The following is a 19,495-nucleotide window of genomic DNA, read 5'->3' as shown; positions in this document are numbered from 1 at the left end:
TAATAGAAGGTAGCGATGTTAGGGACTGTTTCCAGTCGCTAACATCTTGGCACGCCACTTTGCATGTCATTAGTGATAAGTATCACTGACATGCAAAGCGGGGCCCAAGATGGTCGCTATCTCCTTTTAGCTGTCACTAACTGGTGTTAGCGACAGCTTGATAATAGGGAAATAATTTTATCTCCGCTTTCATGGTTTTTAAAGCCAAAAAAGCGGAGATAAACCCCCTTGATAATATGCCCCACGATTCCTTGGGGGTTTCAGCTGACAGGGCTTGGTATTGTGTTACATGGTAATTTTTCCATGAAACGTCAGAGGGTCGATGCAGGGGTTCTAGAAGAGGTGATAAACCATTTAAGCCTCATGAACAAGCGCATGGTCTTTTAAAGATTTGTGAAGTACTCGGGGCGGCGGTGTGTGTGTGCCCTCTTTCAGGAGCGGGCGGGGGGGCACTGCCAGCAACTTGCCAGGTCAGGTAGTGTTCAACACGTGCATCACCCTTTCTCTGCCTGCTATTGCGCTCCATGCTTCGGAAAGGTAAGAAAAAGAACGTGCATTTGAGTTTGAAATGTCTGATCCTGCAGCAGCACACTTCCAAAGCCCACACATGACAATAACCCGATTCAAGGCCCCATTCACCCGTTTTAAAAAAAATAGATAACACTCCAACAAAGTAAGGTTATAAAACTTTATTAACTACTAACTTTAACGAACGGAACAAAAACTAAAAACATTTAAACATTTCTCAATACAAAAAGCAACAATGGTTAGAAGCTGTCTTTTGTGCGAATAGTCCCAAGGCAGCACAACGTGCAGAGTTCTGGACGGCACCCAGGTGATGTCGCCTGGGTGCCGCACTGGTTTAGGGATCCTACAATGCTGCTCCGAAAATTGGCGTGGGGCGTCCCGGGTGGGACGGGGGGAGGCCTCGTCAGTAGCGGTCTGTTGTGCGAATAGTCCCAAGGCAGCACAACGTGCAGAGTTCTGGACGGCACCCAGGTGATGTCGCCTGGGTGCCGCACTGGTTTAGGGATCCTACAATGCAGCACAGAAAAACAGCGTGGGGCGTCCCGGGTGGTGTGGGGGGAGGCCTCGTCAGTAGCGGTCTGTGTCCAGTGTCACATGGCTGACACAACATGTACGACAGGCACCCAGGTGATGTCCAGTAAACTGCCGCACTGGTTTTGGTATCCTACAATGCTGCTCCGAAAATTGGCGTGCGGCGGCCCGGGGGGGGGGCGTGGGGGAGCCGGCGTGAACGGGCCTCCCCAGGTGGCGGCCATCTAGCTGAGTTGCGCTCGCTCTTGCGGCCACAGCGTCTCGCTCACCATGTTGTTGAGTTGCTCCCACTCTTGCAGTGCAGCGATAGGCGGCTGCCACATGGCTCTTAAAATGGCGGACAGCTCCTCGGTTTTAGGCCTGGTCCACTGAAATGGTCCTGGGACACTTTGGAACTCGGACGCTTGCCTGCTAGGGCTTGGGTTCCATTCTCGAAAAGCGTCCCCTCAGCCGTGAAGATTGTATAATAGTCTTGGGGGCCCCCCGACTCCCGCAGGCTTCCGGTGGGGAGCGGCTGCCATGATTGCTCGCGGAATGACCACGACGGAGCCACGAGATGGTGGTGCTCTCATGCTGACGCCAGCTTCAGTCTGAATGATCCAGAAACAAGGTGGGGCTTTCATCGTTTGGGAAAAAAAAATGTTCTAAACCAATGAAAAGTGTTATTTTTAGGTCATATGACCAAGCCTTCCATCTTTAGGAAACCAAAAGTAAAATGAACCAATGAAAAGTTTTATAAACAAGTCACATGACCTGTTATGCGGCATAGGGCTACAAAAAGCGTAGAAAATCCGTTGGCACGTGAGGCGGCGTCAGTAGCGGACCGATGTGCGAATAGGCCGAAGGCAGCACAACGGGCCGAGATCCGGATGGTACCGAGGTGGTGTCCAGCTAATTGCCGCACTGGTGTGGCCATCCTACAATGCTGCGCCGAAAGACGGCGTGTCCAGCTGAATTGCGGTCACTGTTGCGGTACAGTGACTCGAACGCGCCGAGATCCGGATGGCACCGAGGTGGTGTCCAGCAAATTGCCGCACTGGTGTGGCCATCCTACAATGCTGCGCCGAAAGACGGCGTGTCCAGCTGAATTGCGGTCACTGTTGCGGTACAGTGACTCGAACGCGCCGAGATCCGGATGGCACCGAGGTGGTGTCCAGCAAATTGCCGCACTGGTGTGGCATCCTACAATGCTGCGCCGAAAGACGGCGTGTCCAGCTGAGTTGCGGTCACTGTTGCGGTACAGTGAGTCGAACGCGCCGAGATCTGGATGGCCCCGATGTTGTGTCCAGCAAGTTGCCGCACTGGTGTGGCCATCCTACAATGCTGCGCCGAAAGTCGGCGTGGGGTGCCCCGTTGGCTTATGAGGTGATGTCAGTAGTGGACCGATGTGTGAATAGGTCGGAACCAGCACAAGGCGCCCTGCACTGTTGAGCCTTTTTCAATGCCTGTTTTTTGTTGTTTCCCCTCCATCAAAAACAAAACAAAAATACAAGGCGCCAAGATCCGAATGGCAAGTCCTGGATGTTGAGTGCCTCAGTTGAGAGTTCTGAGCAGTGCTTGTAAGACTGTCTGAAGCTTATTTGCACCTGCTGCAGCTTCACTAGGTCCGGCGGAACTTTTTTCCTTTTCCTTTTCCTTTCTGCTTCTTTTCCTACAATGCGTTTCATCTGAAGACACGACCAGGTCCCTGAATGTGTGCAGGGGGACGCTATTGATTGAATGAAAATGGCGGCTTGACACAAAGCTGACTCAAGCGTTACTGTTGGTGCTATACAGACAAAAATTGGTTTTCAGTTTGTACATTCTTCAGGTTTTTTTTTTCCATCCAAGTCTGATTGAGAGTTTGTAGAAAAATGGCTTCAGATTTTCCACATACTACTCTTCAACATTCTTCCTAAATGTAACAATGTGAAACTCACTAGGAGAACGGCTGTTTCTGTTTCCTTTCAAAATGCTGCCACCAATATTTTCTGAATGGAAGACACCATCTTGTAGCATAAAGGGCCGAAAGGGGTTCTGGTCTGGCCGATGGTTGGTGGAGACATTTTGACTATATCTTGGACCTGCCCGGCCTCGCCCAAAATGGCGCCGGTATAAATGGGACTCGTAACTCTTTGCCCGCAAATGTATATCTAGAAAATGTTATTGTAAGTGGCCCTGTCGTATTTTAATTACAAAATGTACGTCCACCGATTCCGCAACTGTTAGACACCTTTGTTCTTGTCACCTAATGGCCCGCTCGTTACGTTCTTCTACAGTGTAAATGTCTCCTCATCATATACGATTTCAGTTTGCTCCGTGGCCGGCCCACGTGGTTATAGGCCCGTATTTGTATACTGACATTTTCACAATAAAGGTTTTTAAAACAAAACACGGTAGTAGTATTTTCATTTGTAAAGTTTTTACTTTTAGTGACTGTTTTCGAATCAGTAAAAGGCAAGTGAAATAAAGCAGTCCAATTACATGACGGATAAAAGGTATAATATGTAGGAACGCAGTAAAGATAAATGGTCAAGGGCAGTTGTGTTTTTCATGTCTGCAACATAAAGTGATCGATAAGAATCTGATAATCAGGCGTATCGGCGACTAAGACAGCAGGCCGAATCTCTTTTACTCAACGGCTCCGTCATGGAAGGAAGAAACGCCCTTTTTCTCGAAAAAGGAATATATTTTACTTGCAAGACAGTTGTAAATTTTCCGGGAAAGTACATTAGCCTGGAATATTATAACATATGTTTGAAAAAAAAATATTGTTCGAAAATAATAAAAAGCGTAATTTTTAGGTCATATGACCAAGCTTTTCATCATTAAATTAACAAAAGTAAAATGAACCAATGAAAAGTTTTATTAACAAGTCACATGACCTGTTATGCTTACGTTACGCGCTGCGCGCCGCGCCTCGGATCACTTCCGGGTGCGCTAACGCGGCGTGTCATAAAACGCATTACGCGACAACGTAGGTCAAGAATATAGTCTAAATGTCTCCACCAACCAGCGTTCAGAACACAACCCCTTTCAGCAGTCCAAAAAGTTCTGTTAAATGACAACAGAGGGGACAGGCAACAAGAACCATCAGTCAAAGAGGGGAGGGCAAGTTCTTCTCTTCCGGGTCATGTTGGGGCGCTACCGGAACTGATCGAATTGGTAGTCTACAGTGTTTCTGGATGTTTCAGACTAAAGCTGGCGTCAGCATGAGACCACTACCATCTCGTAGCTCCGTCGTGGCCATTCCACGAGCAATCATGGCAGCCGCTCCCCACCAGAAGCCTGCGGGAGTCGGAGGCCCCCAAGACTTTTGTAGAATCTTCACGGCTGAGGGGACGCTTTTCGAGAATGGGACCCAAGCCCTAGCAGACAAGCGTCCGAGTTCCAAGGTGTCCCAGGGCCATTTTAGTGGACCAGGCCCAAAACCGAAGAGCCGGCCGCCATTTTGAGAGTCCTGTGGCAGCCGCCTATCGCTGCACCGCAAGAGCGGGCGCATCTCAACTACATGGTGAGCGAGACGCTGTAGTCGCAAGAGCGGGCGGAAAACAGCTGAATGGCGGAAGAGGCACAGTGTAGCAAAAGCGGGCGGAATGGCAACTAAAACGATAAAGGGGCGCCCCACTACAGCTTGTCTTCAGGTCAAACGGATTGTGGGACAAGGTCCAGAATTGAAGAGTCATCAAAAGGCAAAAAGTTCCGCCGGACCCCGGGAGCCGGCCGCCTATGTCGGGGGCGATCTCAGGCTACACCAGTGCTATAAGACTTGGGGAGGGTGTCGGAGCCAAGCGTCTTCTCAGAGTCCATGGCCATCACACCGCCCCTCAGGGGCCTCCGTCAAGCTGTTTAGGAAGGTAACATATCACATTGTTTTCTAATGCAGTCAGGTCCACAAACGACACTCACTTACTTTGAGAATAGTGAAGCTGCAGTAGGTGGAAATAAGCTTCAGACAGTGTTACAAGCACTGCTCAGAGCTCTTAACTATGGCACCCAACATCCAGAACTTATGCTATTTGAGAATGGTAGTGACATCGAAGCATCTCAGGGACCAAAACCATTAACGTACTTTCGCGTATGAAAATCTTACTTGGGGAGGGGGCAGGAGCGAAGCGCCCCCTCCCAGTCAGCGCCACCACACCGTATGTTGAAAATCTGAAGCCATCGTTCTACAAAGTCAACCAAACTTGGATTGAAAAATCTAGAAAAATGTACAAACTGAAAACCAGTTTTGGTCTGCATAGCATCAGTAACAACGCTTGAGTCAGCTTTGTGTCAAGCCGCCATTTTGATTCAACAAAGCACAGGCATTGAAAAAGGCTGAAATTCAGAACTCTAAACTATGGCACCCAACATCCAGGAGCTTGCTATCCGGATCTTGGAGCCTTGTGCTGTTTTCGATCTATTCACACATCGGTCCACTACTGACATCTTATAAACCAACGTTATGTAAATAGTTTTTTAATAAAATGTTTTACCCTGTTTCTTTGCTGGTGTGTTGTCTATATTTTTAATATTTGCATAGGGTTTGTCGTTATTTTGTGCGGGATGGGTGATGGAGCCGAGCTGTCTTGCAGCCCTCATGGTGTGGAGCTCAGTTCATCTCACTATTTTCGTATTTCTCAAGAAGGGTTGTTCCTAATATTTCTATTTTAGCGAGGTCAAAAAGAGATCCAATTAGTGGCCTACTGATTTTGCTCGATTACTTTTATTTTTTTACACGATTTTTCACTATCTGCAAAGACTAAACAGAGTATTGCGACTTTGTGCTTGTTTGTAAATAGAGAATGATCCAAAGAGAACCAATTCTAAAACAGTAAATGCTTGGACAACAATCAATCAAATGGAGAGACAAGGAGGCACGACGGATTACAACGGGGGTAAAGGCCTGCGTTAACTACCCTTCAGTATCTGCAAAGAGAGAGTACTACTAAGGCAAAAGAGGGGAGGGGGGGGGGGGGGTGCAGCGTTCAAAGCACATCAGCGTGCATAAATACGAAAATGTTTTTATCTATCACGTACTTGACATTTTAAAGCTTTTCATATTTGCTATTAAAAAACCAATGAAATTCACAGAAAAAACCATAGGTTATAGTGGATATATAGTTAGGAATTTGCATTTACAAAACCTTGAAAATTCAATGAAAAAACCATAGGTTATAGGCCATATATAGTTAGGAATTAGCATTTACAAAACCTTATTTTACTCGTATAAAACCATTGAAATTCCATATATAGTTAGAAGCGCTAACTATATATCGCGCACCCGCAATCCACTGCTGATGATGTCACATATTACATCATTCATGACATGGTCAGTGACATCACTGATGACAACTCAAATGATATCAATGATGACATCTCAAATGACATCACTGATGACATCACTGATGACAACTCAAATGACATCACTGATGACATCTCATTTGTCATCACTGATCACATCACTCATGTGATAATACAATGAACCTCTTCAGACTCTAATATAACCTTACATACACTCAGTATAAACAGACACTCACAGACTGTCACTCATCCATGGAGTTACTCACACACCTAGTCAGTCATGCAAAGAATCAATCACACCTCCATTTCCTCAACTATACAGTTATACACATCTTACTTATTCAAACATATAATAACACATATTTACTCTCTTATATAATCCCTGATACAAGCTCACAGTGATCGATACAGCCACTCACACATTCACTGGCTCTTATGTTCAGTTATTTATATATCTCAACTCTCACATGTATTGTGTTTTACATACGTACTTACTTGCACATGTAGCAATGAGAAATCCATTCACTCACCAACACACCCATGCACAGTCAACCGCCCATATAGCTGTTTCCACATGCACTCTTGAACTCATACTCCTAGTGAATCAACTGCTTACACATCTATGCACAGAGTCACGCACCTCCCAGCCACCCACACACACACTCAGCCTCCCATTCAAATACTTGGGCAACCAATCAATAACCCATATGGCCACTCTTATAGCTACTGATCAACACATGCAGCAGCTTACACAACAACAAACATACTGATGCACGAATTAAGACAGTTTAGTCACTAACCCATGTACTCAGTGAGACACATTTAATCACTCACTCATACAGTCAGTCATGCACCTACTAAATTCTTCATCCAGACACTTATACATCCACTCATTCTTCAATATGTGAAACATATTTAAACTTTACAGACACATACAATCACTGGATGTTGTGATCAGTGATGTCATTTGAGATGTCATCAGTGATGTCATCAGTGATGTCACTGACCATGTCATGAATGATGTAATATGTGACATCATCAGCAGTGGATTGCGGGTGCGCGATATATAGTTAGCGCTTCTAACTATATATGGAATTTCAATGGTTTTATACGAGTAAAATAAGGTTTTGTAAATGCTAATTCCTAACTATATATGGCCTATAACCTATGGTTTTTTCATTGAATATATATATATATATATACACATACATACATACACACACACACACACACCTACCTATATGTATAATTTTTTTTTAAGTGTTTGTACTTACCTCTGAATTTTAAAGAAAACATATGGCATTTCCATTCCTGCCTTTTACCACGAATTGATCATGCAAATGCCTTTATCAATCATGCTATTACAACGAAATTTGTTGTAAAGGCATATGCGCAGTAACGTTTTGCATTGTAATGGTAATGAATTGTAACAGCACTTGCGATGTGGTACAAAGGCATAATGGCATGCATTGTGCAGTCATACATTCACAATGGAATCACCTCTGACCATCCATTCAAAAAGGAACTGCTGCACAAGGACTACTGAGTGTGTGTGCTACAGCTTATACATACATACATTTACAAAATGGCCATGTCAATGAGCTATGTTCTGTCAGTTTAGTTCCACTTCCATGAAAGAACTGGCTTATCTGCCACCACGTGTTAAACCGATCACCTAATCATTCCTTTGGAGACTTTGCGGGCCAGAATAAGAGTTGTATGGGTATCTTTGTGTCAAGAAACCTCCACTCGCATACAAATGCGATCCCTTTGACCACTCATCACCACCTCCCATTCTATTCCCAGTTTATCCTACCACTTGCCCTCATGTGCTCTTCTCAAAGTACTTTCCTACGGTCCCATATAGCATCCTGTAACCAGTTAGCTGCCTGCCTGCTGACCCCTTCATAATCATTTTTCTTTGCACACTTCCTCATTCGCATTCTACTTGCCTATATTCCGTGCCTCTTTCCACAGCACCATTCCACTCACCTTCCATCTTGCTGCTACTCTACCTAACACCACATCTACCACAACACTTATGATGGCTGTCCCCTAAATTTATCTGGCATGTCATTCTACTTTTAATTCAACCTTCTGTTCCATTGTGACATCAGTCCTTCTAAAAAGTCTCCTATTAGTGAACCCCACTATATCCACTAACTCCACTTTATGATCTAGACATCTCTCTCCTACCCCTGCAGGAGCCTTCCAGCCATCTATAATCACTCTCACTCGTTCTGATCCCACACCCTGCTAGAACACCAAACCCTTAAAATCCTCATCAACACAGGATTCACGACTAGGATCCTCTACAAAATATATCATCGTGTTAAGTGAAAAGCTGGAAGACTAGATCCTGATATGCCAACTACTGACTGCAGGCAATAGATGACTGGCTAAGAATCAACGTAATGCTTGCACGTGTCCTAGATTGAGTGGACAGAGATGCCACATAATACTAATGTCCATTAGGACTCTTTGATCATGGTTTGCTTGTTTCGAAACGGTTTGCCTTCTAGAGAATTGTAGCAGTTTTATCAAACACTCAATGGGCCCAATGCAACATCTACAAGCGCGCCATCAAGATGATGGGGCAGCAGAAGAGACAGATATGTCCCGCGTCAGCACTGGGCGCTGTAAATGAAGCCCAACGGGAAGACAGGGAAAGCACTCACCGTGAAAGCCCAAGCACAGTCGCAAGAGGGCATGAGGTCTCAGCCATTATAATTTAGAGCAGAGTCTCTATGAACGTTAGTTGTGCAAGGTAGATGTAATAGAGAAAAAAATGTGGACATATCAAATAAGAGTTTAAAGTCCCATACCTGATATAGCATTAGTCACTGACATGAGCGGAGAGTGGAGTGCTGGAGTCACTCCCCACACCGTATGGTATCCTACGATCCCAGCTAGACCAAAAGTTGTCACCATCTGTGTGAAAGCAGAATGAGGAGATGCAATGCCCAGGCCCAACAATGTGCTCAAACCTAAGGGACAAAAAGAAAAATACATGAGGTTTCAACTTTTCTAGACAAACAATCCCATCACGTCAATACTGTAACACAAATGAGTCAACTCTTCCAAGGCAAATACAATGTTTGACCAAGATGCTTGAACTCCCATCAATAGATTTACTGACACACAAGAGCCAATACCTGCACAAACCGATGGCTGCTGCTACAGGGCAGAAGCCTGTGAAACATGGGTTACCCACCAGTCATTAGATACCAAAGCCATGCGAGGTAGTTAGGTTTACATTTCGTTTGCTAATAATTACATCTCTTTACTCCGCAATGTCACATTAAACAGAATGCTCAATTGACCAACATGCCAGTGTCCTCTTCGATCTTAAAATCCTTGTTAAAATGTATCTACCGCCAGTTCTGCAATCTAGACCAGTAAAGATATGGTAACAAACTATAATTATGCACAGTAGTGTACTTGCACACTGTACAAGCTAGGAGATCTGGGTGTACGTGATTTACCAGAAGAATATATTCCCAGAATGCCAATTCTGAGAAACCATTTCACCTATCCAGCTTAAATAGAATTAAAACCAGTCCGTAGAATGCCTTTTTATTTTTTAAGTCTTTTTCTGCGTTTTAGGTCTAGCCCTGAAAAAAGCTTTATGCGTCTCACAGGATTATTTTTTTAAAGAAACATTATATATATATTATACATACAGATAAGGGATTTTTGCCGGACCGTTTGCTCACTGGTCTATTTACTTGTCAATCATACTTCACTTCTGCCTGCCAGACCATGCAGAATGGGTCAATGATCACCCACGTCAGCCACGGGTTCTCCACTGTGAGGGGCTGCACAGGGCTTTAAGTGGGGGGGTGGGGGGGCTGAGCCCCTCCAGTTTTTTTGGGGGGGCTCATTTTTTGGGCCTCAAAGGTCAAAGGTATGGCGAGCAGACATCCCGGTTTTTGTTTGGTGTTACTAGTGTGGGTAACATGTCTTGATAGTGAAATACTGCCAATTTCTTTTTTCACTATTGAAAGGCTATCTTGCCCATAGGATAACATAGGGAATGCTGGGTGACATGTTTACCTGCATATCTTCCCATACTGCAAGATAGACATATGGAATCTGGTATCCCTGAACTCAGAATTTAATAACGCATCCTTTGGTGAAGATGGTTTTTAAATTCTAAGTTTGCAAATAGCACTTTTAGAAAGTGGCTATTTTCCTGTTCAACCTTTCTGTGTGCCTCTGCCTGGTTGTGTATTGACTGTCTGGTGTGAGTGACAGGGGCTGGGGTGGCTGCAGGAGGCAAGGCTGAATAGACCCATCTGCATGTAGAGTGGTGGGAGGAGTAGCACCTGGGTCTCAATAGGGCTGTGCCGTCCTGCCACAATGCTAGCTCCACCTCCTGCGGTGCGTCTGATGGCCCTGGCCCACACTCACAAAGGAAGAAGAGGTGCACTAGCAGAGTGCACCCAGAACTGGTTTAGATTGGGTATGAGGACCGCTCACACAAGAAGAACAAAGACTTTTGGGGTGTAAATGTAGGACTGGAGCCCCAGTAAAAATAGATTAGGAAACTTTGTGATCAAGAAGGAATCCGTGCTGAGTGTCTGGGAGCTGACCTACAGTTGATGTGATTGCTGAGGAAGGGACTGTCTGTGTGCTATGTCCCCCTAACTTGAAGAGGAGCTGTGCTGTGTGCTTTGCCCCTCTGAAGCCTGCCTGTCTCCAAGGGCCTAAGAAGAGCTGGGAACTCAGGGATACAAAAGTTCTCCAGCACCCAGCCTTCCAGCTGCTGTGTGGGTCTCTGCGATGTGCCTTCATGAAGCTGCCTCCCTGTGAAATCTATCTTGGTGTGCTCATAGGCACACAGCTGGGGCCGTAAGGTCGTGAGGCCTGCTCTGCCTCAAAGTGATCTGCCCCAGGATAGAGTCCCTTGCGCTCTGTGTGTGCGGATTAACGCACCGCTGAGGAACTTTGGAGCGCCTGCTTTGCCCCTGAGCGCTGTGTGCGCAATGACTCCACTGCAGTCCCTCGAGCTGTGTTGTGTGCCCGAGGCTGGGTTCGCCGCTCTGAGAAGGAGCCTTGAAAACACCCTGCCAGTAGTCACCACCACCAGCCCAGGATAGTCATCTCCGAGCCACACACAGATTGGTCACAGCAACGAGGATTTCCCCCAGCAACGCAGAGGTTCGTCAGGCGGAGCATTGTTGCGTCTGGAGAGGCGAGAGGCGTTCCCTAGCAACCGGTGTTCCCTCACGCTCTTCATTGAGGAAAGGAGCTGCCTGAACCTGAGGCCGAGGGGCGTCCCACCGGCGAAAGTGGCTTCACCGGAGATCAGCGCGGACCGCAGAGCCCCCTTCACATTCTAAGGTAACCGGAGTTTGCACATGGGGGGAGATTATGATCACACGCGCTACCGGCGGGCCTGCCTTCTCTTTACAGGTTACCCTGTTGCTACTTACGTGTCAGTGGCGTAACAAAACTTGAGGGAGGCCCCCCTGCAAAGTACCTGGAGGGGGCCCCCTCTGACCACACTCAGGAGCTTGGGGAGCCCCACATCGTGGTGGCTGCGGGGGGCCTTTGTTACACCACTGGGGGAGATCCATATTCAAGACTTCTTCTGGACTTTAGCCCAATAGCTGCCCTCGCTTTCCAGTTTATAATTCAGTTCACATCTGGTTGGCAGCCCTTGCAGTTGCTCATTGTCGCCCTCTCTATTTCTTGGGTCACCGTTAGCACCTCTCCTGCCATGCCCCTTTGTAGTCCTGCTTCTTGCCTACTTTGTTTGGTGGGTCTTACAAGTGTGTTTGCAGCAGTGCGCCTGGTCCTTCAGTCCGATTCCTGGCACGCCCCTGGGTCACTTTTGTACCCCTCACTGCTGAAACCAGTGCGGCTTGTTTCATAAGGAATCTATTCCTTGTTATATGCCCATTATTATCTGTACAGCACAAGCCCTCAGTCCTACAGCCAGTCAACTTTTCTCCTCTTGTAACACCAAGACAGGGGATGCTGTCTCTTGAAACAGAGCTGTGCAAAGGAGGTGGGCTCCAGTTCGTCATTGCTCTTCTGCTCCCATTCCCTGGTTCTCTAAAGACAGAGGGATTCTCTTTCTCACCTGATTTCTGAGCCGGTTGGCACTTTCCATCCTGTGCATTAGTGCAGAGATTGAGGGATGGCAAGGGCTTTCAGTGGATTCATGAGTCCGAAACTTGACAGCAATTCATGTTAGAATTATTTCCATCACCTTGTTGGTTGTTGCGGCTGACTCCCTAAATGCAGCGGCTACACCCAGTTGTGGGTATCACGCTCAATTGTCAAAGGAACCAAGCTATACCTGTCTGATGAGACCGAAGTTCGGTCTGCTGACCTCATCTCTAGTTACACATTAGTTGCCCCAACTAATCCATTGTAGTGTAATAAGAAGATGTTTTACAGTTGTGATATATGGGAAAACGCTACTTTGGGTGATTCTGTGACTCCACAAGTGAAGCTGGGGCAATTTTTAAAAACATCTCAGTCACATTAGTTTTTAAATAACGTTCCACTCGTGTTCAGAGTTTCAGCTGCCAGCAAGAGATACTATCCAAGCTTTTAGACTTTTCAAAGATGTCGGTGGAAAGAAAACCCCTGAAGCATTAAAGAAACTTAGTAAGTAATGCGGATTGAGAGAGAGGTTTCAGCGCAATGAACTTAATTGCTAGTCCAACAACGGCCTCTCTTCTTGTAGAGACATTTCCTCATGCTTATGGGTAAAACTCAATGGTCCTCCATTTGAAACATTTGATGCAAAGCTGTAAGTAAAGAGTTTGCTGACAAAAGGTAGAAGGTCTGCTGAAGAAGATGGTTGTGAGAAACCTCAGCAAAATAGACAGAGTGAATATCTTTAAGGGTTTTGGGAAATCCTGCAATAGATTTCTAAGTAATGTAAATAATTTTTACATTTTTTTTTTTTTTTTTTTTAAAGAGTTTGGTATTTTATGGCTCATACTCAATAAATGTACTTTTTTGCCTATTTTATTATCCTTTGCTGGATGCGACTTCATGATTTTCTTAAGCACACAATGCTAGTTATCTTGATTTAGACCCCACCCCTACTCGGATAGGCCACACCCGTTTAAGAAATGTGCCACGCCACTTTTAGAGCACCCCCAGTTTTTCTTCCCCACTTAAAGCCCTGGGGCTGCAGCTGGTTTCTGGGCTCGTGCCCTTTCAGCTACAAGGAGGGCACCTCAGAGCCCGGCTGCTGCTCCAGTCCCACAGGTCCGTCTTCCGAAAGAACGACCACAGACTGAAGCCAGTCACTGCCCGCTCCCCAGCTGCTTTTCGCTGCTGCTGCGGCTGTCTGCGCTGCCCTATTTCACACACTTGCTGCTCACCCACCGGAGACACTCGGTGGTGTGCAGGAAGCTCGGTGGCGCAGGGACTCCTTGCGGCCCAGCAGGTCTGCGCACCTTTGTCGCTGTCGACAGCTGGTGCGTGCATGGGCCCCACCCGCTCCGTACTGGTCACTTCCTAACCAGAGCTGGGCTGTTGTCAAAAGCGTGTATGCCCTACACAAGAGCCAAAGGGCCATAGTCGCCCCGTTTTGTGTCCTTCCCCACACCACTGGCATTTTCATATAGTTTTTGTTTGTTAAGAATCAGGTGGCTGCTGCGAAGATTTTAAGCACTGCATGGACCCCCTCTCGCTTTATTTTTTTCTCCCACGCCAGGGATGCTTAATTATTTATATAGGTTATTAAATGTTTGCCGGTTCCAAAAACGAATAGACTGCCGCAGTGGTGTGCAAATAACTGGGTGAACACTGACGTCACTGCACCCGCAGATTCGGTTTCTTCCCATCAGTGACAGGATGGTTGCAAGAGGCAGAGCCAAGCACACCCGAAGTCAGCCTCGCTGCAGATTCCTCACCAGGCAGTATCCACAGGCAGCAGACGGGATCGGGCTTTACATAGAACACCTCGCCACAGGAACAGACGCCGCAAAGTCGTCACTGGCGCCTTAGAGAGCCCTATAGCACACTCGCGCATCAGTCCCCTGTACATTTAACCATGCTCTTTGAGGCATTGAAAGGGGACATCAATCGTAGCAGGGTAGAGAATCCATCTAAACTAGAAGCTTTTCAATGTGGCCCAACCAACCCTTAACAGAGAGGTGGGTAGGATTAGTGAGGAAACTGCAGGTAGACCGAGCATCCACCGGTAGGAATACAATATAGCTATATAAAGCGTTAGTAGTTATGTAGGTTTACATGCTCTGCCTACTCCTGCCATCTAGTGTTGGGTTCTGATATTTGCAAGTTGTTTTCGAGTCACGGGATGCACTGCAATTCTGATGTGTAGCATGTGTGACTGGATGCACATGCTCCGCACAGACAGTACAGTAGTACTCTCTGTTAGCTGATGGACGGTGCAGAGGTCTGGAACAAAGTTCTTAGAACTGTCTGGCCAACCATAGCATCAACAGGCAAGGATATCCACACAATTGTGTTTGATAAACGTGGGTGGTGTGACCAGGTGGCTTATTTGCCTTGTATATACCAGCTAGCAGGATACTGCCTAAAGAAATTATGACTGCGCCTTTTTTGCAGGGCGAATTTCCCGGGGGAGGCGTGGTGGGGAGAGTGAGGGAATCAAACAAGCATTTACAATGCAATGGTCTCGGCATCATTAAAGGTAGAGTTATTGGCATTGCTCATGACATTTCTTTTTTTTCTTTAAATCACAAATAAATGGCATTGTCATTTACATTGCCTGCACTCACAACTCTGCCGCACTCACAACTCTGCCGCACTCACAACTCTGCCGCACTCACAACTCTGCCGCACTCACAACTCTGCCGCACTCACTCTTTCGCACTCACTCTTTCGCACTCACTCTTTCGCACTCACTCTTTCGCACTCACTCTTTCGCACTCACTCTTTCGCACTCTACACTCGCACTCACCTTCTGCCTCACAGAGATATGAAGTGAGCGCCGTTCTACTGGGCAGACCTGGGGTCCGGTGTGAGATTCTATAGCAAAGTGTTTAGAAATGAGGAAACACGATTTAAAGCGTAGTTATTAAAATGGGGAATCAAATGCAGAGGAGCAGGCAAAATAGCAGTATTATTCACCTGTGCCTGACCTGGTGGGAGAAGAGAGTAAATGTCCTCCTGGGTGATCAGTTGCAGACTTGGTTGGAATGCCCCCGGCCCTCCTGAATGCTTGCTTTCAGGCCTAGCAGCTTTTATCCAGACTCTCACAACATGACCGCGCAGGAGATTCTGTCACACGTGTAGACCAAACCTGCTGCCGCAGCGGGAGCACGGCAGTAGCCTTTTATTTCGGTTTTAAACGTCTGAGGTTCTCACAGAAGCAGTCCTGTAACTCCCGAACCTCCCTCGCAAACATCTTTAAGAGATTGCTTCTAATTTAAACCAATCAAAGAGCATAATCACAAGCTGAGGATCAACGGGCGCGAAACAGCGTGTTGGGGGCGCACGAGACGCAGTGTGGGCGTGCACATCAGCTGAAGATCGCCGAGTCTGCCTGCTGCCATGACTGACCTGCTGCGGAGGGATAGAGCCCGGTGAGTGGGGGTAGAGGGGGGGGGGCGGTAGAGGGGGGGGGGGGGGGGGCGGTAGAGGGGGGGGGGCGGTAGAGTGGGAGTGGGCAGAGAGGGAGGGTGTGTGTGTGTGTGTGTGTCGGTCTGTCTGTCTCTGAGTGTGTGTCTGTGTGTGCACGGCGCGTGCCTGCCTGCCTGTGTGTGCGCGTCCACAGACCCTGGTCGGCTCGTGCACGCCCTATCTCCCTTGAGGAGCAACTTGGCTGCAATAGGTCTCGAAGCCGAGACCTAAAAAGGGAGAGGGGTTTAGGAGTAGGTAGAAGTGTTTTCACTTTGTGATAGCAGGTGTGGACACACTTGACTGTTGAGATGGGATGGCACTTATGGGATTTGACAAAGGTTACAAAGAGCTGGTCAGACTGGCTAAAGGCCTTCATTCTATGAACACAGTACATAAGCCTGTTAACCATCTAGTGTATGAAGGACTCTCTCCACCAAAGAATATGGCTGAGTAAAGAAGACTGGAAGCACTATAGTCTGATTGAGGTCCAGAGAGAACTTAAGATTAGTTCTGAAAACAACCCTGCCCCAGTGAACCTGAATAAAAAGCTGTTGTCTTCATGAACTGGCCCTTGTGAGGAAAGCTATGGCTATGAGGAATGCCACACCCCACGAGAGGAACTGTAAAGAGAAAATGTGTAGGGAATTCCTTCTTTTGCATGTAGGAAGCAACAATGATAGGGGTAGCGAATTAGAAGTGCAGCCGAGCCAAGATTTTTGCAGGTGCTAAAGGTAACAAATGAAGCCCTAGACTGTAGGATTTAGAAGGCCCAGGTGCTTGGCAATGCAATAGTGGACAAACCTTTACCACTTTACAGCATAACAGCCCAGCAGTGTAGGTATGTGGGCTTCCCAAACTAGAGTCATCCACTCCTATGAAAGAGGAAAATAGCCATGCTCCAAGTGCTCAGATGGCAGACCGCTAGGTCTGGGTGACTCACCTAGCGTTGGTTGTGTGCGAGACAGCAAGCATGTTCAGGTGCTTCTCATGGGGGCTGAAGAACATCTAAAGCAGTGCCTAGTACCGAGGATGCCCCACCCACATGGGAGCCACGAGGAGGAGTGTAAGGGATGTTTGCCGCATCTTCCTTACCATTAACGGAAGGAGTGAGAGAAGAGAAAAAGCATAGTGAAAATAGCCCTAGCAGTTAATTCCAAGAGTACTGCACATGGGCTGTGAGGTACTTGGAGGCAAAGATTAGAAATTCTGCATTGTGTAGGTTGGAAAATAGGTCTATCTGAAGGGTGCAGTAAAGCTGGAAGGGAGCAAGCAAGACTTGCAGTTGGAATTCCTACTGGTGGGACTTGATAAGTCTGGCTGAGCAGGTCTGCAAAGCTGTGGTCTACTCCATAGAAGATACTCCAACAGATTTATGCACGGACAGATGGTCAAATGACAGATCTAGTGCTCAAGTGTTGACAGAAATACAAGGTAATCATGTTTGCCTGGTTGAGGACGATTTTGCCTTAAATGACAGCAAAGAAGGCTTTGAGAGCTAGGCGTTTGGCCAGTTGCTTATAGTAGATGTGTCGAACCTGGTATTGAGGGTGCCACACCTCCTCCATTGTCATATCGTTTAAATGCGCCCTCAGACCGTGAGAGTCATCCGTGGTAACAGTCACCTGTGGGACAGATTCTAAGACAGGCCTACCCTGGAACAGATTTTTGCTGTTCCACCACTGAAGAGCGTGATGGGTGTTGGCCTTCAACAACACTGAATCTTCCCAAGGTTCCCTAGCTTGTGACCTCTGCGCAGAAAGGCACTCCTGCAATGGGCACATGTGAAGGTTGGCATGGGGCACTAAGACTTCATATGAGGCCATCCTTCAGAGTCGTTATGAAAGGGGATGAGTCCTGTGGGGTGTGGGCACCCAGAGTGCTGGGGACATGGGCTTCGGCAACAGTCTTCGAAGTGCGTCGAGAGAAAAGGAATGACCGTCAAGCATTTCTTCCGATGACTGGACAAGAGAAGAGCAGGCCCCAGGAGCACCAAAGGCATTGAATCAGGGAGCGGCGTAGAAACATGTCCGAGCCCGATGGCGGAGAAAAGGAAAATGCCTCTTACCCAGTATGCATCTGTTCTTGGCATGTAGAGCTGCAGATTCACATGCTTTGCATAAGTCTGCCATCCAGTGTTGGGTTCGGAAGTTTGCACTTTGTTTTTGTTAGAAGTCTTAACAAGTCACGAGATAAGCGACTCCTCCTTTCGGTGATATTGCGCATGGGCATCGATTCCATTGTTCGATTGTATTACTGCAGAGGGTGAGAATAGAGTTAGTAAGAGTAGAATAGAGATGTCCATGTGTATGTATCTAAGTAAGATAGTACTGGAACAGGTACAGGTACCGGGGGAGGTGGGTGTGAGAATGTGAATCTACAGCTCTACATGCCAAGAACTGATGCATACTCGGTAAGTAGCTTTTTCCGTTTGAGGCATGTGAGCTGTAGATCACATGCTTTTACAGATGTCCTCTATGGGAATGTTTCTTAAGAAAGCCATAGAAGCCCCTAGTTTGTGAGTGGAATGCACCCTAGAGGGAAATTGTAAAGTTCTCTTCACTTTTGCATAGCAAGTTTGAATGCATATTACTATCCATCATGCAAAACCAGATTTCGAAATGGGATTGCCTTTGTATGGTGGAGCAAAAGCAACAAAGTTGTTTAGTTTTACAAAAAGGTTCTGTCCTCTCTATGTAATGAAGTAATGCTCTTTTTACATCCAAGGGGTGTTTGATTGTTTGACAAGGGCACCTCTGATATGTCCTCCCCCACCTGCCCTGTTTTGGAAGAGACTCTCTTGGAGTTCCCTCCCGTTCCCACAGCCACTTCACTGAAAATTTTGAAGGCATTGAAATCCGGCTCCCCAGCAGGCCCTTGTCCGGCTAAAACTCTGGCATCTATTGCCAAGGTATTAAATCCAGCCGTCAACAGAGTCCTGAACCTATCCCTATCTGAAGGTCTGTTGCCAGACCGTTGGAAACATGGAAGGATCTTCCCGCTTCTAAAACAAAAAACCCTCAGCGGACCCCTCTGTAGTCCGACACTACAGACCAATATCACTGCTGCCTTACTTCTCCAAGGCTTTAGAGAAGTATGTCAATGTCATCATTACTGACTTCGTAGAGACTACCCAGGTCTTACATCCTAGCCAGTCAGGGTTTAGAGCGAAACTTTAGTACGGAGACAGCCCTTCTGGAAGTCTCGGAGACGATCAAAGTGACTCTTGACAGATGAGGTAAGGCTGTATTTATACTATTGGACCTATCTGCAGCTTTAGATACCGTGCCACACAAGCTACTTCTGCGCAGACTCCAGGACTGCAGAATTGGGGGCATGGTTCTTAGGTGGTTCTCCTCCTTTTTGGATAGCCGCAAGCAAACAGTTTGGTCCCCCCCTTCTCGGCCACCATCCCTCTGTTAAATGTAGGAGTACCACAGGGCTCCGTGTTAAGTCAAACCCTGTTTAATGTTTATATGGCCCCCCTTGCACTCATAGCAGCACAGCACAGAGCTAAAGTTAGATCGTATGCTGACGACACCCAGTTGTTGTTTACCGGTAAGAAAGATGAGGTGTTAAGAAGAAATGA

General features: G+C 46.9%; 1 protein-coding gene across 2 annotated transcripts in view; it reads right to left on the bottom strand.

Annotated features, from left to right (window-relative positions):
* Positions 1-19,495, bottom strand: part of NNT (nicotinamide nucleotide transhydrogenase) — a 405,237-nt gene that overhangs the window by 239,797 nt on the left and 145,945 nt on the right. For both annotated transcript variants that reach the window (XM_086960606.1, XM_086960607.1), the window contains exon 11: positions 9,153-9,314. In XM_086960606.1, the coding sequence (XP_086816732.1) occupies positions 9,153-9,314 (162 nt within the window). The remainder of the gene's footprint in view (positions 1-9,152; positions 9,315-19,495) is intronic.

The sequence above is a fragment of the Lissotriton vulgaris genome, chromosome 3_1 (genome assembly GCF_964263255.1).
Source record: "Lissotriton vulgaris chromosome 3_1, aLisVul1.2, whole genome shotgun sequence".
Classification (NCBI taxonomy): Eukaryota; Metazoa; Chordata; class Amphibia; order Caudata; family Salamandridae; genus Lissotriton; species Lissotriton vulgaris.
Note: the sequence above shows the minus strand (reverse complement) of the source record. Positions and strands in the feature narration are given on the sequence as shown.